General features: G+C 36.8%; 2 protein-coding genes across 3 annotated transcripts in view; one reads left to right on the top strand and one right to left on the bottom strand.

Annotated features, from left to right (window-relative positions):
- Positions 1-974: 974 nt before the first annotated feature.
- LOC306769152 (FERM domain-containing protein 7) lies at positions 975-14,221 on the top strand (the record flags this gene model as incomplete). The annotated part of the gene is made up of 12 exons (XM_079257712.1): positions 975-1,103; positions 7,088-7,192; positions 7,275-7,317; positions 8,275-8,353; positions 8,556-8,653; positions 8,835-8,949; positions 9,177-9,324; positions 10,749-10,844; positions 11,204-11,367; positions 12,312-12,380; positions 12,830-12,905; positions 12,995-14,221. 12 exons carry the CDS (start codon positions 975-977, stop codon positions 14,219-14,221), a joined length of 2,349 nt encoding a protein of 782 aa, XP_079113838.1.
- Positions 14,222-17,235: 3,014 nt separating this feature from the next.
- The window catches only part of stk26 (serine/threonine protein kinase 26), a 40,674-nt gene continuing 31,864 nt past the window's right edge, over positions 17,236-26,045 (bottom strand). The window contains exons 7-12 of one of the 2 annotated variants that reach the window (XM_079258222.1): positions 22,835-23,020; positions 21,561-21,703; positions 21,341-21,437; positions 20,998-21,060; positions 19,825-19,961; positions 17,236-18,755 (exon numbers count right to left, since the gene is read on the bottom strand). In XM_079258222.1, the coding sequence (XP_079114348.1) occupies positions 18,740-18,755; positions 19,825-19,961; positions 20,998-21,060; positions 21,341-21,437; positions 21,561-21,703; positions 22,835-23,020 (642 nt within the window). In that variant the 3' untranslated portion in view covers positions 17,236-18,739. The remainder of the gene's footprint in view (positions 18,756-19,824; positions 19,962-20,997; positions 21,061-21,340; positions 21,438-21,560; positions 21,704-22,834; positions 23,021-26,045) is intronic. The other variant, XM_079258223.1, reaches the window with a different exon arrangement.

Here is a 26,045-nt window from a genome sequence, read left to right as displayed (position 1 = left end):
CTGAAGACAGTTATTACAACCCTGATCAGCTGGCCTGCATGTCAGCCACAGTCTTTTATCCTGTCTGTAGCTGTTCAAAACTTAGCAACTATACTTTTAACTGGCTCCAAAAATAAATAAATAAATAAATACAAGAAGCAAAATACAGGGGGGAAAAAAGACAAACTATCACCCCGTTCTTGTAATTTTCCACTGGTTCCCAAGTAAATATAGAATATAGCTCCAAAACTTTGGAAAAGCAATTGTCATTTCGATTTTAAACATTGCTGAAGACATATTAATGGGCGTTTTGTAACGAACTACCTGCTCTTTGTGTTTCTTAAGCTTTGCGTTTCACTTAACTAATATGAAGTTAGTTGTTCTGCTTTTAGTTTGAACTTTTATAATGTATGTGACATTATATCCAGCTCTTCAGTCAGCTGTGCTTTATATTTGTCTTGAGTTAAATATTTCATGCTGAATGTGGAACAGTGAGGAAAGTTGTGGGCAGTAGTAGTGGTTGTAGTAGTAGAAGTAGTGGTGGTTGTAATAGTAGTAGTAGCACCTTTATTGTAAATAAGTGTTTTTGCGTTGGAAACTTTCACTTTAACTCTGTTAAAATATAGAAGTTTTTACGAGACACTTTAAACTGCGTTTCGTCATAATGTATAACAAAGTACAGCTACGTCAGAGAGGTAAAGGCTCGGTATGACATAGTATTGGTACTTCGTTACTGTCTATTTTCATAATGAAAGGGTTCCGTGCTTCCTCCTCCAGCTGCAGCACATACATTGGCTTAGTTTGGACATCATCTGCGCGCCATTACGCATCCGGAGAGCGCGTGCTCCCACACTGCAGCAGCCGCTGATCTAGAGAGGATGGTGACGACCGCGATGATGGTGGTGAGAAGAAGCACGTGAGGCGTGTTTGGACGAATTTACTGGCAAGATGGACATGTTTTTATTGGACTCTTGGCTCTCCTGACTGAGAAAGACATGGGAGACCAACACAAGCGGTCCGGAACTCTCGGGAGTCTCACCACCAAGCCCCGGGTCTCCAAGGAAACCAAGCTCCGGCTGCGCGTGATCTTCCTGGATGATAGTGAACGCACGTTCGAGGTGGAGGTAAGTGGGTAATGGGAGAAAGAAAGAAAGAAGACTAAATATATATCCACTTGGATCATTAGTTCATATTTGAACAAACACTCCCAATCTTTCATAAATATCCTCACAATGTTTTTAATTATTATTATTATTATTGTTGTTGTTGTTAATATTATTTATAAATTCTGTACTTTTTAGACACTTTTCTGATTTTTTTGCCTTTATTTGTCCATTAAAAATATTAAAAAATATTGCAGACTGGCTTCATTTGTGCCAGAATTTATTATAATGTTCATTTTGTTGCATTTACAATTACAAATGATATTTCCGCCATCAGGACATCATGCCTGCTCAGCTCGTGCTTATTTCCAGCCACAGCTGCAGGTTAATTCAACTAAACATTGTGGATTTTTTTTTTTTTTTTTTTTTAAATTTAGATTACCACAAATTTTACACACCATCAACACATAATATCCTTTTTCAAAGACTGGTGAGTAATATCGTAGACATATAGGCTGCTAATACTTCATTCATCAATCAGTGTGCAGAGCAGAAAGAAAAGGTGGGGGGGGGGGGGGGGGGGGGGGGGGGGGGGCTGCTGCTGCCATCGCTCTGTAATGGACAGAAACAGCTGCCCCAAGTCTGTGCTCACTAAACTGTTTTTTGCTCGATTTTTTTCTTTTTTGTTTTTATTACTATTGTTCATTTCTTTTAAAACTGTATTAGTTTTCACTACAGCAAGTATAAAGATGGAAATAAATAAATGTTATCAGCATCTATGCATTTACTTGTCCCACTACAGTGAAACACAAAAATGACACAGAGAACAGATGTGTGCGTCATTCTGGTCTTTAATCTTTATATTTCTGATGAAAATTAATAGAAAACAAACTGAAGATGATTTATTCAGCACAAGTTTAAAAGAAATTAACTTTGAGGGGAATTTAACATGTATGTTCTGAAACATTGTGCTAGCTGTCAAACAGCTGGCTGGTGTGTAAAGAGCTGGGTGGGAAACATGCTGCTCATGAACAGCCATGTGCTGCACTATCCAGCTCAAGAAGACGCAAGGAATGGGCCACGTTTTCAACATGGTGATGTCGCCTGCGAGGCAGCAGCACTGCAATTCAAATAGAGAAAGGTGTGTGTGTATATGTGTGCGCTTGTGTGTGTGTGTGTGTGTGTCTTGAGTATTGTGTTAGCAAAGTAGCTCCATTTTCCACGTCCATGCTTTCTTCACTGTCAGTTTCCCAGTAGCCTCCAGGTCTTTAGAAACATCTTTACAAGAAGAGGGAAGGAAGGAAAAATGGATGGATGGATGGATGGATGGATGGGAGCCTAAACTGTGATAAATACAGTGTGTCTGTTAAACTGCAAGGGTAATGAGTGTGACTTACAGACCAAACCCACGCTGTGACCTTAAACAGACGCGGAGATGCTTCTTTGCATGTTAACAGTTGGGTTCATTCATCTTTGTGAGAACCAGTTTGAGGTTGACCAGTTTGTAGAGGTCACTGAGCTTTCCCCAATCTCCAAGGAAAGAAATGCTGGAATGAGGTTTTAACTTAGCACCCATAAAATCCATTACATCAGCAAGGGTTCTTTCAAAACAAGAAACACAAATATGTGTACATGTGTGTGAGTGTTTGAAAAGAGAGAAAGAGGTTTTCTCCTCTGACCCCCATACTGCAGCCTTTAGGGCAAATCCTCAATAAATGAACGGAGAGAATGGAGAAAGAAAAAAGGAGGCAATTGATGAAAAAAATGTAAAGGGGACATATACTCTATGTGTGTGTGTGTGTACAGTGAGACTTTTTTCTATGGCAGGGGTGTCCAAAGTCGGTCCTTGAGGGCCGCTGTCCTCAGGTTTTTAATGTATCCCTGTTCCAACACACCTGGACCAACAGCCAACGATGTTCTGCACAATGAGTGAGTAATTTGAGGTAGGTGTGTTGGAGCAGGGATGCATGGAAAACCTGCAGGATTGTGGTCCTCAAGGACAGGAGCTGGACACCCTTGGTCTGTGGCTTCCTAAATACAAATAATTAAATATCTGCACCATTCATACAATAGTGCATTATAAAAAAAAAGTCATACATCAGCTTCCTACTCTATACCTTGTAGACCTTTGAGTATTTATTATTGAGTATTTATTCCCAGAAGAGAACAACTCCACAATGTCATTCCAAATTCCTAAAAGACACTTTGCTTTAGCACTGAACACACAAGATGCACCTTTACAGTCACTTATTGATACTCTGGCTACACCAATAGTAAGCAAAAGGAAAACGTCAATAAAGAGTGCTCACAAGCAGACAAGTGACAGTGTGGAAAGTTGAAAGTCAGGAGCTAAAAGTAGTCCAACACTCAACCAGGACTTCTTTTCTGGTCCACCTTTGAGACTATAAAAATGCAATCATTTTCAACTTGTCAATACTCATTGATCCGCATGAAATTAAATATTTAACACAACGCTGCTAAACTCTGGTTCAATGTGGTGCTGTAAGCCAAGATGCTCCAACAAGCAAAACATGAAAGCTGAAGAGTTGTGTGTCGAGTTCCTTCAAAAAACACAAAGAAGACGACATCTTGCATAAAGTCTTTCAGATGATGCTAGCATGTTATGTCATCTGAGAGCAAAACACCCGATTTGGAAAGATTTTTGCTGTTGGAGCATTGCGGTGCTTTTCAACTAGTTTATCAGCAGCACAGGAGACCATTCGTGTCCAAATGTCTCACACACATTTTAGGCACACAAATACAGTAAGTACATCTGCTTCAAAAGTTGTCAAACGTTACTGACCACACAAGCTCCATGTGGTCGTAAGTATACTTGTTAGGCACTACATCAAGAAGCAAGAAGAGGGAAGGAAGGAAAAATGGATGGATGCAATAGATGGATGGATGCATGGATGGATGGATGGATGCTTTAGTTCTTTTGAATGTTTTTTAACTCCTCGGTTTGGCATTTCCCAGCTTTTAACTTTAATTTATGATAAATGTATCAACTAATATTTAAGTGATATTTAGAAGTTGTCTAAAATAATATTGTTGTATTCCATCACATTTGACAAATTCCTTTATTAATAAGTTTTATTCAGTATCACTCATACTGTAGCTACACGGTTAGCTACAGTATCTAACTGCTTTGCTGTCCTGAGGGCAGCCATTTGTCTACAGTAATCACCAGTTAGACCTTGTTCCCTCTATAATTGGTAACAGCTGCTCTGTCCCTCCTTCTTCCTTCACTTCATGACAAGTTAATGAGGGTCGTCCAGTGACCCATGATGAGGCGCTAAACACTGGCTAGCAGACAGCAAGCACGAAAAAAAAAAAATTGGAATTTGTAATTAGGAAGATGACAGAGGAAGAAAGGAGGAATGGGAGAACAGAAAATAGAAGTGGGAGGAGAAAGGTTTGTTCCAGAAGTTAAATGGACCTCATGCTGGATTTTAGCTGTTTAAAATGTATTTTACTGAATATAGTTACATCTATGCTCTTCAGAATATATAAATAAAAAAAAAACAAAAAAAACAAAGACATTTGATAGACATTGGTACACACAATGTACTCTCATAGAGAGAAAAATTATACAGACATGAGGGAAACAGGCAATGCATGAAGGAGGGGAGCTAATAAGAGAAAGCAATCAGCATGAATAGTGGGTCAGACACTTCTTTAAAAAGCTGATACTTGGTATTTATTGACAGCAATATTTTTATCATTGTAAAATCATGTTAAAATAAGAAATTTTTTTTTTTTTTTTTTTCTTCCTCCTGCACTGCCATGATTTTAAAGTACAGAACAAACAAAACATTGTAGGTGGAAGGTGAAGGCAAGACTGATTTTGGTTTTCCGCATGCAAATCATATCTCTGTCACCACGTCTTGCACACTGGACCTTTGAGTCCAAATCTTAAAAGACGCTGACATATCTACAAAGCCAAGCATATTACAAACCTTGCAAGAGCCTTTACCTGTAATCTACAAATCACCAATCATATTCAAAGGATCATATCTGTTTTGTATTTCCCCTCATATCCAGTCAGCTCAAATGAAGATTAAGTTAAGGAAAAAACTATCAATAAAAAAGAAAAAGCATGGAGCAACATTTTTGTTACTAAATTTGTTTTAATCTTGTGTCTGCTGATGTACAGTTTGTTTTATTTGGGTGGTTTAGCTTATGCAAATTATAACAATATTTCTTACAAATAAAATAGTTTACACATCAAGGTTTTCCTTTATAAATTAACACTTGTATTATTTACTAAATAAAGTACTGCTCATTTACCTTTGCTTGGTATCACATGTTTAAAACAATGTAAAAAAAAACAAAAAAAAAACAAAAAAACAGCAGTCGTAAAGGTCCTGAATACACTGCTAATCTTTATTTCTTTTAGCATGTTGTAACCTGCTGCAATTGCTGCCACAAATGTAAAACTGCACAGCTATTGCATGTTCAAAAGCCCTCACAAGGAGGAAGGTTTTTGTGTTATCTCACTCAAAATTTAAAAACAACTTCTCACTTTTCTGCTTTGTTGTGTAAAAAAACACCAGTTAAAGTTAGATGTTGATAAATACACAATAACATAGCATGGCAACATGAAATGAAAAAATATTAGCATAGTTTTACACAAATATGTAGATACATATTTTTAAGACTACACTGATTCTATTTAGAAAATAAATTCAGTTGTTGCTGGACTGTGCATATTGTTATTCTTATTATTCCATCTATGGACCCTCCTACACCACATATACCTGACATTATATCCATAAGTATATTGTGGTGTTTTAAAGGATTAATTACAAGCGAAGACAACGAGGTTTTGCTGTAATCAGAAACGGCATCAAGCATGTTGATGCTTTACCATTTTGGCTGCTAGTGTTTAGATTGCAAAGTGTAACTGATGATTTATTGGTGATGTAGTGAATCCAATGTGCTCAAATCTGGTCCTCAAGATCTCCCCTACTGCAACTTTTAGATATGTCCCCCCTCCAACACACCATAATCAAATGGCTTAACCGTCTCATCAGCATCTCATTCAGCTCTGGTAAACAAGTCGTTCATTTGATTCAGGTGTGATGGAGAAGGGATGCATCTAAAGGTTGCAGGAGGGTAGATCTCAAAGTCCAGACTTGGGCATCCCTGTATTAAATGGGTGATCACTTTCATGACTGGATTATTTAAAAGCCCGATACTGTTTATTATTAAAAATGAAGACATTGTTTGTTGTCTTAAAAATGCATCTCAACACCAGCTTCTTTTGTGGCTCTTCTGATTAAAAAAATTATCCTTTAATCTCTTTTTTAAACAGACTATTGCTCAGAAGCATCATATGACCTCTGTAACAATTTATTAGCAGTTTATTTTATTGCTCCTGCAGTCAATGGGACATCAAGCTGCTTGGAGACAGTTTAATAGTCTTTAACATACTTGTTTATAATTTTTTATGTACTGTAGGTATGTTACATGTATATTCATTCATACACAAGTCTGTATCTATATCTTGAGTCGATATACGTGAGTCTGTATCCCGCTAGTGCACTCTTATTTTGTTGCACATTCTTGTATCATGACAAAAAATATTATCAACATGATTAATTTGAGATAATTATATCCAATATTTACTTACCATAAATACGCATATCTCTTTATTTAAAAAATAGATGTAAAAAAGATGCAGTTTTCTTGCTGCTTTGCCAAGACAACTTGTTCTTTCATTCATAATTCCTTAAATGAGTAGTTTCTCTTATGTGGAGCAAATGGCAGCAGTGTACATCCGCCCTGAATAAGTATTTTTTAAAGCTGAATAAATGTTTATTAACAGAAATACTTTACTTTACTTTACTAAAATTTCTTGTGAAAGCAAATGTGTTCTTTATCCAGATAGTCCTGTGACAATCTTCATATTTTGGTCTTAATAACTTTTTTATCTAAAAAAAAAAAATCCAATTATTCTTCTCACTAATCCCAACTTTAATTTCTTTTCTTTTTTTTTTCAGCAAAAAGTTTTAGGTGGTGATTTTTTCAACAAAGTGTGTGGTCATCTAAAACTGCTGGAAAAGGAGTACTTTGGACTGGAGTTCAGACACCATAGTGGCCATTTTGTAAGAAATATGCACTTTATTTATTTATTCATTTATCTGTTTCATTCTTTATTTTGTGTGTTTAAACATGTTTCTGTTGTAGGTTTGGTTGGAACTAATGAAGCCTCTAGTCAAACAAATTAAATGTAAGTCATATCTTATATTGACAGAAAAAGAGACTCAACAATTAAATGCATTCAGTCACTTTGTTTTTAACTGCTTGAAATAAAATTACCAATTGTTGTTTTATGAGACAACAAAGTATGGCAATACATACAGTATTACAGCCAGTGCAAATATTCTAATAAGTAAACTTGTGCATTTTTTCCAATATTTCCTTTTTTTTATTTAATTTTGGAGAATTTATTGTTATTTCATTCTTTTTTTTTTTTTTTTTTTTTTTTTTTTTTAAAGATTTTTTATCCGAAATTCTTTTTGTTTCATATTTTTAAGAGTTTTAGTTTGTATTTATATCATTTCAAAGAAACGCAGGTTTTAGGGGGTGGAGACTACATGTTTTTTTTTCAATTTGATAAAATAAAAAGTAAAATTTTCACTTACTACACAAAACTGATCAGTAATCAGTAACTGCACATTTTTGTAGCTTAATATTATGTTTAAGGTGTTTTAATTAGTAAACACAAACAAATACAGTATTCCGTACTAACTTAGCTAAAGAGCGTACAGTGAGACTAACTCAGCTAACTAGCTTGCTAATATGCTAGCATGCTAACAGGCTGGTCTCCCTTTCGCTATTTAATAAATCAATTCTGATAGCAAAGGTCAGAGACAAAAAACAAACAAGGAAAAAAATAAATATCACCGTATTCCCGGATAGCTTAGATAACGTGGTTAACTTCCTACCTAAAGCATTTTCATTTGTTTTGTCACTTTTATAAAATAACTAAAATGCTAAAGGTTGTATTGTATGTTTTTGTTTGTATTGTTTCTGTTTTGTTTATAACTGCACTTGCTGTATTTTCTTTTTGTTGGGTAGGAATTTAAAAAAAAAAAAAAAAAAAAAATTATGCAATGAATGTATCTTGAGAAAAAATAATGACTTTTTTGTTGGTTTTTTTGTTTTGTTTTTCCCTATCTGTTAGACACAAATGATTTATTCTTCAGGTTTGTAGTTAAGTTCTTCCCACCAGACCCTGGACAACTAAAGCGAGGCCTCACCAGGTAAAGTCTGTTTCACCACATAGCCTTTATATTCTAGTTTTTTGTCAGTCAATACCATTTTCTGTGTCTCCCATGAACATTTATGTTATAATCAACATGTACAGGTTTTTTTTTAGAGGATTAATGCATTTTATTTTTACTGATAAATATTAAACTTGGAAAGTGCATGCAGCAATCCTCGGTAATCATCTTGTATGTGCAGGTATCTTTTTGCCTTACAGATAAAGCAGGATTTATCCAACGGCAGTCTAACTTGTAATGATAACACCGCCGCCCTGCTGGTATCTCACATACTGCAATGTAAGAATAAAAAAAAGCACACATAGACAAATTAAATATAACATATTCATATATTAGTTGTTATCAAGAGATAAATTGAAACCATTAATTTCCACTCTCAATAGATAAGTTAGCATATGAGGAAAGAGTGTTGTAAGTTCAGACAAAAGACACAATGTTGGTATTTATGTTTGTGTTGCAGCAGAGATAGGGGACTATGACGAGGACCTGGACTGTCAACATTTGGAAATGAAGCATTATGTCCCCAATCAGGAATATCTGGATCACAAAATCATCAGATTTCACAAAAAACACAGGTATTAAGGGAAATAAATATTCACACCATTTTCTCCTATTGGATAAACAGGCCAAAAGCTTTAATATCAAGGCAGAATATTTCAATAAAAAGTTGCATTCAAATGTCATTAGACATATTATTTTAAAACAAGGAAGCGCTACCTTGAAGAAATATCTGTGCATTGGGTGTAAAGTCTGAATAAGACTTGTGTTTAGGTCTGTTGTCATTCTTTGTCTCATTCCCTAGAGGAGTTTCTCCAGCAGACTCAGACATCCACCTGCTGGAGGTGGCGAGGAAACTGGACATGTACGGCATCAGGCCTTATCCTGCCCATGATGGAGAGGGAATGAGAATCAATCTGGCTGTCACACACTCTGGAGTACTGGTGTTTCAGGTGTGGGTTGAATCATTTCTAATCTGCCACGGCACATGTAAAAGCCTTCACATTGTACTTACCTCTCCATAAAACCAGAAGTTAACACATGAAGACAAGTTAGGGGAGATTACATTTTAGTTTACCTTTTAATGGGAAAGAAAAATCTCTGAAAGAACCCAGCTCAGGAGGGGCGGCCATCTTTCTCTATTGGCTAAGGTGAAGGAAAGCGAGACCAACAGGCACCAAAACTTATAGCCAAGGAGACCTGCAGTGGAAGAAGAGAAATACAAGTTCATGATGTGAATACTGTCACAAATTTATACATCAATAATAAAGAGCAGTGAGCTGAAACGGGACAGAAGTGCTAACATGGATAATCCTTCAGCAGGGTAGGTCTGTGACAACATGACTATGGGATGGCTAACTATCCCTAACTGTAAGATATGGGACAGGTAGGTGGCAAGCCATGGGCTTAAGCTTGGGGCTATGCCTCCTCCTGTCCATTGCCCAGCTGGTTTAAGGCTTTGACTGTGCAATAGCTGCTAACACAGAGCTAAATGGGATAGCATATGTAGATATATCTGCACCGACTACAGTAGCAATGGACAGCTACTCGGCTCTATTTCACAGTGCAGAGCGAAGCTTCAAATTTGCATCGCCTCACTTCCAAAGCTACAAACGAGTCATATTTCTTACATGTACAGTTTTCACTAAGCATAGAACCAAAATGTTTTCACACCTGCACCAAGACATTTGCCATTTTACTGGATTACAACATCCAGTTCTAACTGGAAGGCAGGTGCTTTAAACCTTTAAACCCATGAAAAAATGGTAACAATAGAAGAAAAAAGTCTATTTTTTTTAATAGGAATCTTTATTTGTCCCTTTAACAAAATGTAAAAAAAAAAAAAATCATATTTATTATGTGATATGTCAAAATTATTACTGTTGTATTTTCTGCTTTCTGGGATCTTGGGACAGAGGGCAAATGCCAGATTGTGTTCAACAGCATTTTGAGAAAAGTGTTTATCATAAGTGGTGCCAAATAAGGCTTTCAAATATCAAGTATGAAATATCAAACTGGTCTCTGTAGGTTTGATGCAGGTAAGGCACCCAAAATTAATTATTAGATGACAGTAAAATTCTGTTGCAGAAGACAGACACAAAGAGATAACAGCAGTGAAATTGTGCCTTATGCAAAACTGCAACATTTATGTGAATTAAATTCAGCTGAGGTGAATAAAGTTGTTTTTCTTTAGTAATATTAAATAAGGTAGTATTCAATAATCGTGTGATTGTTGTGATCACCTTTCAATTTGTGAATCAAAATTAATTAAACAGAAACATTTTTATGCATTGTATTAGACTATGTTTAATCATAACAGATTTATTTGGCAGTGTGGAAGAAATCTATTCACTCACTTACTTATTCTGTTTTCCAGGGAAACACCAAAATCAACACGTTCAGCTGGGCAAAGATCCGCAAGCTAAGCTTCAAACGGAAGCATTTCCTTATAAAACTACATGACAAAATTGGGGTGAGTACATGACCAAGTTTCATCATGCCACACGGTGGTTTCCAGTAATATTCACAATGACTAACTCTATTCTTTGATGTTCAGCTATAAATAAGCCAAAATATTATGACCACTCACCAGTGAAGTGTATAACTCATAGGAATGGCACATGTTAAGGTAAAGGATAATTTAGATGTTAAGTGAGCAGTGTCTGTAACCAGATACTACAAGATCCTTCAAGAGGCATCAGAGTCCATGCCTCGGCTAATCGCGGCTTATTTGTTTGGATTATATGACTGGCAAAATATTCAGTAGGGTGGTCATGAAGTGTGGTTTGTCGATGTAAATTTTATTTCAAGTGTTATTTCATGTCCATCCAGCCATCGTGTAAGGATACCCTAGAGTTTGCCATGGCCAGCCGTGATGTGTGTAAATCCTTCTGGAAGATGTGTGTAGAGTACCATGCTTTCTTCAGGCTTGCTGAGGAACCAACAGCCATACATAAAACTTTGCTGTCCTGTAAAGGCTCCAGATTCCGATACAGGTATCACACTTCCGGCATACACTTAAACTACAAAAGGTATTGCTCACTCTGTATTCCACAGATCTTCCAAACTTATTTTTTCATTGAGTGATTTAAATATAGTTATCTAACAATTCAGTGTAACTCCACTCTCATCCATTCAGTTTTTTTTTTTGATAACATGTTTTGAGGAAGAAACCCCTCTAATAGAACCAGTTTTGGCTTCATAATGACAAAAAAAATTGTTGTGAAGGACATAAATGCATTTTTTTGGAAAGGAGAGCCCTCTCATGAGGAGGGAATGCTTTTATTTTGTGTCAGTTTACAGCTATTTCTGTCAAATAAAATGTTTCATTGTTTCGCAAGAAACAGTTAAACCAAACAGAAAGGGGGGAATACAATTAACCTTACTAGGAGCAATTTCATTGCACCACTTAAATAAAAAGATTGTAACTATGCAAAAGTCTTATTCGCAGAACCCAACCCATGTATGTTAACACTGAAAAATATTTTAAAATGAATGTTTTTGTGTTTTTTTTACATGAAGTGGGAAGATATAATAAATATTTGGTTATGAGAATTAAATGTATATTTAAATATGATTTTAGAAACTAATCCTACTGTCTGAGCCAAGAAACACCAAACGGACGTCGGAATTCCAAGTTCGTACAGAGTACATCTGGGAAAAGCCCAATCCCTACTTAATAGGAGAACATTGCCACATATCTTAAGGTCAATAAGTCAAGACTTCACTTCTTGTGCTTTTAGTCTGGTTTAACTGTGTTGCACATATGTTCACCAACAATATGTGCAACAGAAGCTACTCCTTTACTGTCCTTATGTTGAAATCACCCTTTTATCCAAGTGTTTCCATTAAATGATTCCGGTATTTTCTCTAAATTAGATACCGCATTAAATTAAACTCAATGATAACTATGTAATGCTTTTATGCTGCTGTGTGGCAGTGGGAGAACTCAGAAACAGCTTCTGGAGTGCATGGGATCAGGGGAGAAGAAACCTTTACACTTTGAGAGGTAAGAATACATTTTACAAGACAGTTATGTCAGACCACACTATTAAAGTAAGAAAATTCAGATGCCTTCAGAGGTTAAAAAAGAAAAAAAAATGCCACCACTGAAGTGGTAACTTACCATGATTACTCAAAGATGGTCTAATCTCTGATAGTGAGTTTTTCATTTTGGCAGTTGCTAATGCATCCTTTTCTTTCTTGGCAAATTTACTCTATCTTCTGTGTCAGGTTTGCAGCTTTACAGGTGAAACATAAGTTCCCCACACTTTAATGAACCATGTTGACCAGGACAATTGTTAAAGTCAGTTGCGTTAGAAAATATGGGAAATGTTTTAATAAATAATAGAAAGTCAATAAATGTTTGGAAAAGATGTTAAAGACAAATATGAGACTTTACTCACCACTTAATGATTCTTGTTTGCTTGCTTTGTTTTATTTTTTCTGCTTATTGAGGACCCACTGTCAGTCCGATTACGATCCCAGACAGTTTCGATCTTCTCCTGATCTTCTAACCGATGTCTCCAAACAGGTAATAAACTGAATGACTCCCAGAGTAGAAGAATGGATTGGCATCCATTCCACTAATCTCCTCTAATGCTTGTGTCTTACCATCCTCAGCTATATGAACACTCTTATCAGTTTCCTCGATCAAGTGGGGCTCTGGCAGTACATCGTCAGGATGAAATGGACCCACATTGTCGAGGTGTAAGTGACAGTGAAATTGGAGGAGGAGGAGCTAAACGCAGCCAATCATCTGTTGAGGTCAGCCAAAGGCCACACCAGTTCTGTCAAGTCACTCCCCTTTCTTCAACTCACTACCAGTCAACCCCCTCGCCAAAGATCCGATCTGCCTCTACATCTTTAGCAGAGGACAGGAGGGGTGGGTGGAATGGGGCACCCCGGCAAGCCCAAAGGCTAGCAGGTGTCTATGGAAACAGGTCACGACGTCGGCCGAACCCTCAGCCACATCCAGATGATGCACAGCAGCTGGTCCTTCTTTACCCCAACACCCCTGCATATCAGTATCATCCCATTCTCCCATCATTCCCATTACCTGGTTCCTTACCACTCAGTCAACATCCCTACTTGTCAGACTGCGTTGCAGTTTCATCTCTGGAGCGCCTTCCATATGCAAGGAGACGGGAATATGTGCCAATGGATGGTGTACCACGACCTACTTTTTACCCCTTAAGCCATAATTTGCCATCAATTTCACCAGTTAGGAGGAACTTTCGCCCATCTGGTTCAGGTGGCCTTGGATTGGCAAGGGTCTATCAGCCAGGAACCAATGGGGCAAGACTTTTGGGCGTTGGACACACAGAGCCAGGGCATTACAGTGATGACTCCAACTTCCTCCCAGGGCTGCCTCGCCGTGTGGCGAGCCAGCCAGATGTCAAGTTCCATCTCTCAAGGAGTGCAAATCCTACCTTTAATCCGGCCTCTGAATTCCGACCCCTTGGTTACTACCCTCATCTTACACGTCCCTCCAGACCAACCTACCTCCCGCTTAACTCCTCCCCTCTACCTGAGCGTCCCACCTCAGTATGCATGATTGGTGGTGCCACAGGAAGCTACAGTGACTCTGATCCAGAGGTCTTCTATCCATATTACTGCCCACCCCCTCAGCTGGGGAGGGTTGTACGGTCAGGTGGATTAGCCAGAATGAGGTTTTCCTCTGGAAGCCTTCAGTTGGATGAGGAAGAAGAGGATGAGGAGGAAGAACGAATGGGTGTAGCAGCTAAAGAGACTGCTAGTAAAGAGTTTAAGGATGGACAGAAAAAAGAAATGAGTGAAGGAGGAGAGGCCACAAAAGGAGCAGCAAAGATTACTCAAGTCACTCTGTAGATAGACATTTACAGAAAAACGGTTCAAATTATGACGATCACAGTAAAAACTAATTTACAGATTGCATAAACTGTTAACTGTAGATAAAATAATGTGTGAAAAATGTAATGAATGAACTGTTGTGAGGTGTATTGACATATGAAAATGTATTTTTGCCTTGTTTTGATGAAAGCAGATAACAGAACTGGCTGTTACTTGTGGTGTATCCATGAAGTTTTTAATGTCTTGGACAACACAGAAGAGGCCAAGCAATAGTTAATACTTACTACAATGTCCAGCAGGATTTTTGTCAGCTTTGGTTAGAATCATTGTGTGAAATACACTCTTGGGTGTTTGGATATTCTTAAATAGGTTTTTCAGGGTGCATTCCAAGCGGCAACATCCATCAGTTAAAATTGAAGCCTATGTGGAACTGCCAAAAATTTCAGTTCACCCATCATCTGCTAGGGGCTCCAAAAAGAATAAATCCCCATAGACTCCCATGTTTAAAAAGGCCAACTTCAGAGCAGAAAAACATGTTTATGGCCTGGTACATTAGGTTTAATAAGTCAGGTTTACCTTCATGACAACAGCGAGGGGACTGAAATTTTTTTCATTAACGCTGCCATTTAGAAGTAATTTCATTTCAAGACTTGGCATAAATAGGGGTATATCCCTTTGACTGACAGGTTTTTAGCTGGTTAAAAGAGTCGTTTAGCTTTAGCCCACCTCTTTCCTTCAGCTGGTTAGCTCTTGTTAGCGCTGGTTAGCACTACAGGCAGGTCAGAGTTTGATGTCACCATCCCCACACTCAGAGCCCCCTTTCAGTTTCACCTTTTTGCCCTTTTTGCATTTTCTGGTAGCCACACCATGTGTGACAGAGCCAAGATGGTGACGGTGGGAACCAACCAACGAGCTTCAATTCAGCTCTTCAGAAACCTACGGATGACATCACGGAGGCGCTGTCAATAATATTTTATATAAAGTCTATGGTGCATTCACACAACCCCTTTTGATTTGAATCCCAGTCCATTTGCTCAGTGCTTTGTTTGGAGAAATGTGAATGTCCAAATGAATCTAGATTCAGATCAAAGACGTAGACTCAGTCCACCTACAAATATGAGTCTTAGTCCGCTTTAATCAGATCCAATACAAACAAACAAAGTGCATTGTGGGTTCAGCACACAGCATTGTAAGGAAACACAACCAAAACATTGGCGAAAATGGAACAATATAAAGCTCTTGCAGGGGGAGATGGCTTGCAGACAGATGTGAGAAAACTTAGCAAAGGTGTTATAGAATTATTATCAATCCAAGATTGCTAAAATCAGATGCAAATCCATGTTTTGCTGAATTTAATTTCCAGCATGAACACAAACTCAGTTCGGAAGAATGTTGCGTCCTCAACTGAATAGTCCACAATCGTACCGAGTTCAGCGGACTAATCTGCTGTGAATGCACCCTGAAGAGCTTTCAAATGTTAAAGAAAAAAAAAACAGTTTGGCAGATTTATACAACATATACAACATTTCAACTTTGAAGAAAAAATAAAAATAGGTATTATAACTTAGTCCTCATTTCACAAAACAAAAAAAACATTATACATTACTCATTCTGCAGAGTAAACATAAAGATCGATCAAGAACTTATCAATGCAAGTGCAGCTGTTCTTGCTGCTGGAATCTACTGACCGAAGTGTGGTTCTATTTTTAGGGCTAACAGAGGGTTCCTCTCCAAACCCTTAAGCTCCACATGTCTGCTCATTTTCACGCAATGCTTATCCATGTATGTAATGTTGGCACTATTGAACAATTATATTTACAAGATATGATGTTACCTTCTGTCATTAATTTAAAGAAAAAAATGATATTTTATGGCAAGGTAAATTCCAATTAACTATTGAAAGAACACTATCGAATGTAAAAGAGTGAAATAACTGCTTTATGGTACAAGAACAAGATCATAAAAAGACAATTCTAAAAATTAATACAAAAACAATAAAGATGTAAAATGTAATTATACAAGCAAGTCGCAGGTAACTGTACATAATAATAGAAATAAGAGATAGTGATGAAGAGGCATGAAGACTGATGTTTACCTTGGTTCCCAGGTTAATAAATTGGCCAAATTTCACTTCTGAAATGAATGTGAACATTAAGTGCAGATACATGGCAATAATTTGAGATGTTTCACAATGAAATTTGATTAATAAACCTCAGTTTTTGATGTGTAGACTCCTAAATTTCTGAAACTAAAGATTTAATTAAATTTCTGTTAAATTGAAATGTTTGTGATACATGGAAAGCAATGATATCCTAAAGAATGGATTTCTACCACTGATGTTATCTCTGGCCTTAACTTCAGCTGTTTGTAAACCTCGATGCCAGTAGTTTTGTTTTCAGCTAATAAAATGCAGATCTGCCAAGTTGAGAACTTGAGATTCTCTTTACATCCATCATTCTTGCCTTTATTCGTTTTAGATAATTTTGTTTTCTTTTTATCATTGCTCGTTCCTGTATTCCTCCCATTCTTATAAAACAACCCAATCTCAGTTGACATAAAATTGTCCATTAGATAACCTCACATTTAACCCTAAAAATGGGTTCCAGGCAAAGACAAGCCCAGATACCCAGATTGATTAGTCGCACCTAGCTGCTACTTAACCCTTTTAATTCCTGAAGATTAGTTTTTCACATTTTGCATCTGCATTTTTTTACTTAAACATATTACCTGACTACATAATGCCTTGTGTTATGTTCATGTACAGTAGAATTGACCTAAATTTAATTTAAGAACCACTTGATTATTTAGTATGTTCTTACAGAATACACAGAAATAAATAAAAGCATCCTTTCATTTTCATGAGTATCAAAATCGCTAAGACCATCAAGTAGAAAGGGTTGTGTGCTGGATTTTTCCAAAACAAATCAAGTGAAACACAGAAGGTTTCTCAGTCAAATGGAAATATTTATTCATAAAACTTAAAAGTCCTTGCTACACAAAAAACAGAAAGGAAAAAGTCCTACACCATTCATTTTAGAATTTCCCCTCAAAAAGCACTGTCGTATCCCTTATGACATATAAAAAGATAAAAATATACAATGACCAAGTCTGATAGTGTCTTTGGTACAACTTGTAAATAAGTTTAATTACATCTCCCATCATGCTCTGTTAAATAACCTGTACTACTTTCCACTATTGTGTAGCAGAAACATCTCAACACATAAAGCATTGTGTTAAGATTTTACTATCAGACTTTTAAAAGCTTTCAACATAGATTTACCAAAAGCTCTGAAAGTTAAAAACAACAGAAAAGATGCGAGTCTGTCAAAGACATTTGTATCTTGCTTGTACAATACAACAAACTTCTAAATAAAACACATCCCAGATAATAATTACGATTATTACTAATAGTAAAACTGTTCTTAGATCAGAAGCTAAGTCAAAGGGCTACCATGATAATGGGAAGAAAAATAAACTAATTACTTTATAAGGTCCATTAGCTAGTTAGCTCACTGGTTGGCAAGCTAGGATCTGCCTAGCCTGGTTGGTTATGGAAAGCTTCAAAAAATTGGTTCAAAATTGGGTCCGAATTTAACCTGGTAAACTTAACCAGGTAGAACCACACTCTTAGCTGGAAAAAACAAAATAGAAAATTGTTTACTAGAGCAAGTCAACTTGCTGCTAATTACTTTGGAAGCCACAATAGCTAGCTAGCTTACAGGTTAGCAAGCTAGTAGCTGCCTAGCCCAGCTAGTTTCTGGTAGCTTCCAAATCCAAAAAGCCTCCCTCCAAAATCAATCAGTCTGGACACAAACCAGGGAAGTAACCTGGCCATAAAATTGCTCCACAAATTTCCCAGTTTGCACTATTTTAGGGCAGATTTTTCTCCTTGGATGTTTAAAAGTTCCTACATAGCTCTACAACTAAAGCGGATAATGTCCTCTGCTACAAACTTAGATTTCAGACTCAGTTAAGCTGTGCAGGTGTCATTTAAAGGCAAAATCTTAACCAAGATTTAATTGTTGGATCAGTGAGCTTTAATTAAACAGCATTACCGAAAAGACCAAAATAAATGCAATATTGGCATATAATGTCTCAAGTGCTACAAAACAAACATCTAGAGTCAATGTCATGGTTCAACATAACATGGTTCAACAGAAGCTATTACTGCTGGTGGACAAGAACCCTTCTGTCTATTATATTTCCTTGTGTGGTTTAGAATGAAATATATACAAAAACATTTTCTCTTAGAAAATGATAGCAAAATAAAAAGAAACAAGAAAAATACAATAGAAATTAACGAAAAAGGCACATGATGGCATTTCAAATCCAACTTTGGGGGGGATGGCCTCAACAGCAGTGATATATAAAATATAGTGTACATATTATATTATTAGTGTGTTTGTGTGCTGAGATATGCATGTACAGCAAGGAGACATTGCACAGCAAAACTCCTCTGTTTTTATAATCCAGCAGCGTTACCATACAGAGATAGTCTCTTCTCATTTTCCTTTTATTGATCCATCCTTCCATTCCTTAGTTTGTTGAGAATCTGCGGAAGAGCAAAGGACTTTTAGTAAACAAATTATCTTTACACCTTGTTTAGTCATGGGAAACAAAATGAAAAACAAACTTAAGATTATGCTAGCTAACCAAAAGTTGATGTATACCTATAGAAATAAATCCTCTATATAAATATATATTAATTTCATTTTCTATTGCTTAGTCCAATTCAGGGTGGTTGGAGGGCTGCCTATCCCACCAATTAGCAGTCGAGAAACAGAGCGCCAGTCCATCGTAGTATATAAATATCATTGAATACTATTTTTTAAAACATACAATAAATATTAAATACTTTTTCCCTCTGCTGGATTACGAGGATCAGAGATTTTTTTTTAATGAGCAGTGTCACAAACCATATTCTGTGTGCCACCATTCTTTCCATTTAATTACTGGTTGTGGAAATCGCACACAGCACTGCACTGGGACAGCCTGCTAAACAGCCATTATTTTATGTATTAAAGCTTTCACATCGGCTTATTTTGATATTATTTTGGTTCTTTATATCACTTTATCTAAATGTCTATTGCTAAACAAAACTAATTTAAATCTAGAGATGGTGGCCTCCAGACTAAGAACAGAAACTAGGAAAAAGTTTAATATGCAGCTCCTTCCACATTAAAAAACTTACAAATCAATTTTAAATCAACAACAATGGTCTATATGTGAGGTTAAAGTAGTTTTAACGGCTTAATCAGAAAACTACCTTCCTCAAGTGTGCTGGTTTTTGAACATCTTTCCATTTTTCGTCCCCCTGCTTTATTTAATTTCCATAATGTTGGCTGCTAACTTTGTTTTACTTATTATGTTTATTTTGTGGTATATTTTAAACCTCTTGGCCAGGCCACTCTCAGAAAAAGAATTTTAATTTCATGAATAAATAAAGGTGGAATGAAAACGGAAATGAATGAGCATGACACAAACTAAGAAAACATGAGCAAAAAGGAAGGAGTGCAAAGGAAATGATCAACACAAGTTAAAAAAAAAAGCAGTACTCCTTCCCAAACAAGCAATATTGAGAGCTACTAAACAGGATATATATTTAACAAGCATGAACGTACTTTTGGTACCTGGCAATGATGTGTGTGACCATCCTATCTGTGAAGCCTGGACACATGTCTTCAGCCAGTCGTATTTTGTGTTCCAGTTCCTCAATAGCCAATCGCTGCTCAGAGTCCTCCTTGTGCTGCTGCTTCAACTATCAAAAACAGAACAAGAATTAAATAAACAGCCACCTTTATTCCTGTAAGTACAGTAAACGAAAGTCAGCAGCTTTCCACTGCATTTTCACAATTGTTTGATAACAAGGTTGCAATATTGTTAACAAGGTTATAATATTGTTTAAATTTAAACAAATCTGATAGATCTGGATCCCTTGTAGTAACAAAACTTTTAAAATGCCAAATTATTACTTAAAAGCAAAGGACAGACTTTACAAAGTGTAAAAGTCTGATGATTATATTCCTGATTGTGATCAATATAACCGGAGATTGACAGACGAACCAGGGAATCTTCGTCAGTGATGCAGATGCTGCATCAGTGTGTCGTCATGATGAAGCAGCTAAGCCAAAAGCCAACAGGCTCTCATGTTATTTGCCGAAGAACGACATTGCAAATATAAGCAGAAGACGTTAGTTTCCCCTGCAGGCAGGCCGGGCTCTCTCTTTTCTGGTACTGTTGGTTTCTGCAGTGATTAAGCGAGAAGATCCAAAAATCCAGAAAAGTGATCAATCCCTTGTGATTGGTCAATAGCTGACCATTTACAAAGGATTATTTCCAAGGCAACCCGTTTGCGTAGTAAGACTACACGTCTGGTTTGAAGAGGGACGTGTCGAGCCTCTGCAGACCTATACAGAGTGCACCTGAAGAGGACACAGCGTAAGTATAACTGAGCCTTTAGGAAGCCATCCCCACAACCTGACCAAGGATAAGTGATGGATGGATGGATTTTTTATGCTGCTCCAAATGAGAGATGGGTCTTTACGTTTTGAAAAGTTATTTTGATCATAGTGGGTTCTCTTCTCTTTCGCTCATTTTAGAAAAGTCCATGAATTTCTTTTTTTTCCTCTTTTTTTTTGGGGGGGGCAAAATACAGTAAAAAATAAACAAAAAATAAATAAATATAATAGGCTACAGTTGTGCAGTAAATTTTAATAAAACCTTATTTTATATATTCTGTTTGTTACAAGACCATTTTGGTGTGTGTGTGTGTGTGTGTGTGTGTGTGTGCAAACCTCAGTGAAGACTGGGGAAATGACTGCGTTCAGACTGGCAGATATACTCAGCTGATCCTGACCCTGTCCAGATAAAAGAGATATATTATTATTAGTAACTTTATGTAATTTTAACTTACAACTCTCTTCTGTAGCAAAAAAAAAAAAAAAAAAAAAAAAAAAAAAAAAAGAATTAATCTCTGCATTGTTTGACATCTTCAAAAAGTAACAAATGTCATCAAAGCTTTATATATACACATATATATACATATACGGAAATGGATGAAAAGTGTACATAAAATATTCACATAATCTCCTTCTGGAAATAAAAACTCTTTAAATCTGATACAAAGATTGTACGCACCGTCCCATTCAGAACATTCCTCCCCTCCGTCTTCTTCTTACGCACCGTGGTGAACGACCACTCAGGACACTCGTTGTTCTCTTTATTACTGGATTCGCTGTACATACATATAAACAAACAGCATTCTGTCAATGCACGGACAGATCTCCTCTACCACACAGTTAAGTAAATTAACATCCTAATATGAAGATACTGCTACTAATAAAGTATTGAACACCACCTGTCGGAGTCTTCAGAGCTGCTGTCGCTGTGTCCCTCCTCCTTCCACCGCCTGTACCTGTCGATCAGCTCACTGAGGTAGGACGTCTTCTTACAGTATTTGACGATGAACTTGTGTTTCAGCAGCTCCTTAGCTGTGGGGCGCTGCTCGATGAGAGAGAAGAGGTAAAGGATTACAGATGTCGGTTCATTTTAAATAAAAAAGTTCATTTGGATTTATAAACAAAAAACAGGAAAAAAAAAATGGGGGGGGGGGTCTATTGCAGCAGAATTAAAGTAAAATGAAAATTTTATACAGTTTCTTTAACAGCTGGAAAGGATGAAATTGATGCTGACTGAAAAAGTGTGAGTCCACTAGGTGGCAGCAAGAGCCAACTATAACAAAGAAGAAGGAAGCTGCCTCACTGAAATGAGAGGCATGGAAAAACACAGGTTCCTCTAGCTTAAGAGAAGATATTTACTTAAATAAAACCAACAAAAGAACAAAACCTTCCATGTTCAGGAAGAACGAGTAAATAATGCAGAAAAGAAGTATTTTCTTGTATTTATGAAAAAAAGACTTCTAATATTTCACCTGTCATGCAAGAATTTGGTTCTTTATCTGTTTTATTTCATGTGCAGGTGTTCACACTGAAACCTCCAGGGTTCCTAAATATTTACATTTCAAAACGCCACACTTTTCCAAACTCAAATATCCAGACAGAAATAAGTTTTAGTCAATGTTGGACATCTGAACAGTTTTTAGCCTCAATAAGGCTCAGAAAAACAAATTGTATACTTTTCAGCACTTCACAAGTAGCTCATTAAGTAATAACTAAAGAGAAGGACAAACTTACTTCTAATTCCATAAAGAAAGAATATACCAATAGCATCATATAAGTTTCAGAAGCACTTAACTTTATAAACAGTAAGCTTTTGTAGTTTACCAGGTAACAGTTAAAATTACTTTTTTGTGTTAATCTGGGATTTCACTATCTGTTAAATTAACGGGGGTTAATGTCTTCCATGTGGCGGCTTGCACATCTGAAGTGAGATGAAGAGTTGGTAACATCCACGGAAACTAGAAAGTAAATCTTCCGGATGATTGTCGAATGAAGAGGATTTATAGCTTAAAGTAATGAGAGAGATTCTTCAACATACACTTGGAAAATTTATTTTTGACTGCATAAAACCCAGATGCCACTAGGTTTTCAACCATTTGAACAAGAATTAAAGGACAAAGTTTTCAAAAGACTTTCAGAAAGTTGCTGCAGATGTCATGCATTTCCAACTTACAAAGGCGGGGTCCTTGTTGAGACAAGCCTCTGTGAACTCTTTGAAGCTCTTGGAGAAATCTCCGCTCAAGGTTGGAGGAGGAGATTTGGGGATGTGGAAGAGCACTCGCATCGGATGCATATCGGAGTTCGGAGGTTCGCCCTTGGCCAGCTCGATGGCTGTGATGCCCAGTGACCAAATGTCCGCCTGTGGGGACACACAGAGTCAGGAAACAAACAAGTAATTTGTTTCAGTGTATGGAAGGGATGTTAGATTTAAATACCATTTACAAAATTGTTTTATCAGTACATGAGAAAACATCCACTATAATTCATATTAGTCTGATTAACCCGTTGTCATGGGCAACTTCCTCGATGGACAACCATTAACAAAATGCTCAAAAGTAAATATGCGTCTGGGAGCAACATATGCTACCCTACCGATGACAGATTTCTGCTGTGAAGGTCTTGCATATTTCAGCAAGACAATGCTAAACTGCATCTATTGCAACATTCATGGCTTCATGTAGAAGAGTCCTGCAGTCCAAGCCTTTTAACAACTCGACAAAAAAAGAACTAGCAACAGTACAGCTAGAGTCTTATATCAGGCATTAAATGGACCCAAGGGTTCCAGTAATGGGCTGCTGTAAAAAGAAGAGTGGATGCTGCACTGCTGCCATCAAAGTCAAAATGAGCTTATATTTTTGTAGTTGTAGATGTTTTCAAGTTCTATGAATCAAATATTGCATTTTGAACTTTGAAAATTATTGCTCCCTATTCATAATAAACATTTTCCATTTTTTGTAACTGGGGTTGTATTTGACCATCATCAAGGTTAGAAAACACACACACACATGCTCCTGTAAAAACCCATTAACACACAGACAGCACCTAATCATGAACACAGGTTGAATGCAATGTTATCTCAAGTCGCCTTAACAGTTGTGTGTCGGCTGAATAAGAAGCAGACATTTTATCACACACACACACACACACAGAGAGAAAACACAGGGTCACGTTACAACAGGATGCTCGGTTACTGTTTGACTGTTAACTCTGCCAGCTCCATTACTGTTACACACCCACCATATGGCAGCATGTGGTAGACACACGCACACACACACACACACACACACACACACATCCTCGTGATCCCATGGAAACATGTGAGGCATCTAAACTTTACACAAAGACTCGTACAAACACCCAAAACGTTCTGCTTCTCGTTTCTTCAAAGTCAAGACACCATAAAAGAATTTATGATGGTTTCTTTCTTGTGTTTGGTTCAAGTGCGTCTATTCTAACTTACAGCCACAAGTCAAAACACAAACCATCTTTCTTTTTTTCTTTTTCTTTTTCTTTTTAAACTTTGGACCAACTTTACACAGACATAAGATGTTAATTAGTCAGCTTTTGAACCGATGGGCAGAACCAGGCTGGTTGCTTTTAGCCTTAATGCTAAACTAAGCCAAGTGAACCATGTCCTTGTTCCTGCTTTATGCCAAGCAGATTTGATCTCATGAAACACTTTCAGATTTTAAGATAGATTCCATTTAAAAAAAAAAACTAAAAAAAAAAAAAACCACCAAATCGCTCTTTTAAAAAGGTATGGTATTTATAGTCTGGTTGTGGGTCATGCTTCATGGCTCCCAGTTGGAGCTCGTCCAACTGTTTGGATGGTCAAAGAAGAGCAGCTGGACCCGTTTGCTAAATGTCACAACCTCTCTTTAACCCCTTTTTCTGTATACTTACAGCCTCAAAATTTAAAACAACCATCACCATACACACTCCAACAAGGTCAAAAACCGGCAACTTAACCATGGGATGACCCCAGTAGAGGACCCCCACTGATGGATGCCTTTTTGTCTATTCAACAAAAACACAAAATCGGGGTAGATGTTGCCAATTTAATTAATTTACTTCTGAATTCTGGATTAAACTGAAGTGATTTAACAACTGTACCCCACCAAAGAGAACAAAGCATTTTGAATTGCCTGAAATTGTTGGCAGTCTTCCTCACCATGGTGGTAATTTTAGGATTAACAGCGTGAATCTCAAACTCAGATCTGGGAGGCTGGTGTCCTGCAGATTTCAGATGTTTCCCAGCTTCATAACACCCGGCTAGAACTAACAGGTCATTTTGCAAAACTCGATAACAAGTAGTCAGATCTGTTTCCATTTTAATTAAATGTTTTGGAGAAGGGCAACATCTAAAACCTGTCGAGTGTGGTCTTCAAGGATTTGAGATCCCTGATTTAGAGGCATTGTGCATGGTTGTTTTCTCAGGAACACATTACATTACACACTAAGCATCTGGACGAAAGTCCAAACAAGCCTGAAACAGTTCTGATTTACAGATCTGGCTCTGTAATCTAACCTATAATCAAACATTCTTCAAAAGATTCAATAATCAAACTAATTCCAAACTGACAGGACACGTGCAGAGTAGAGTCAAGTTCAACCTGTCTTTTAATTCAATTATCGTCCTGTTCCCAGTAAACACGCACAGCAGGGAATCAAATATGTTGGACGCTGCAGCTTTGTGAACCATGAGAAAATATTTAAGACATTCTGCAGCTTCTGACTTTCTCCGTGACGTCATGCATCCATACAGACTAATTCTCTAGGAGATGTCTTGAACAGTGGTTTTCTCAAGCGATACATCCATTTTAAAAATCAGGATTTTATATCAACAGTCTAGAAAATGCTTCAAGCAACTACATCACAAGCTCAACATGCAGCTTTTCAGTGACAACAGAGATGGGAAAAAATGCTTACAGCAGCTTAACTGGAATTTGGTCTGTATTGATGTAAATTTGGACAATACGGTTTTAACAAAATAATGAAAACGTGTTGAACTTTGTAACCTTTTTAGTAGGGTTGTGACGATATGCTTTTTTCCTGGTTTGATTCTATTTCAATGTTTTTTGGGTGCCGATTCGATTTTAATTGCTATTCTCTCAATTCTAAAATACTGCTGATTGTTATAGATTAAAAACAAAATATACAAAACTTTTTTTTTTGTCATTTTTCTTGATTCAATTAGGAAAAAACAACACAGTAGCCAGATCATCATTTTGCTGCTATAATGCCAAAGAAGACAAGTAAAAAGATCAATAAAAAAAAATAAAAATGACAAAAAATTTTCTGATGAATTATTTTTGTTTTATTTTTATTTTATTTGAAAATTTTTTTATTTTTATTTTTTTTTTTGTTGTTGTTGTTTGGAAAAA

This window comes from Telmatherina bonti, assembly GCF_933228915.1.
Source record: "Telmatherina bonti genome assembly, chromosome: 18".
Classification (NCBI taxonomy): Eukaryota; Metazoa; Chordata; class Actinopteri; order Atheriniformes; family Telmatherinidae; genus Telmatherina; species Telmatherina bonti.
The sequence above is the reverse complement of the archived record's forward strand: the minus strand, read 5'-3'. Positions and strand labels throughout refer to the sequence as shown.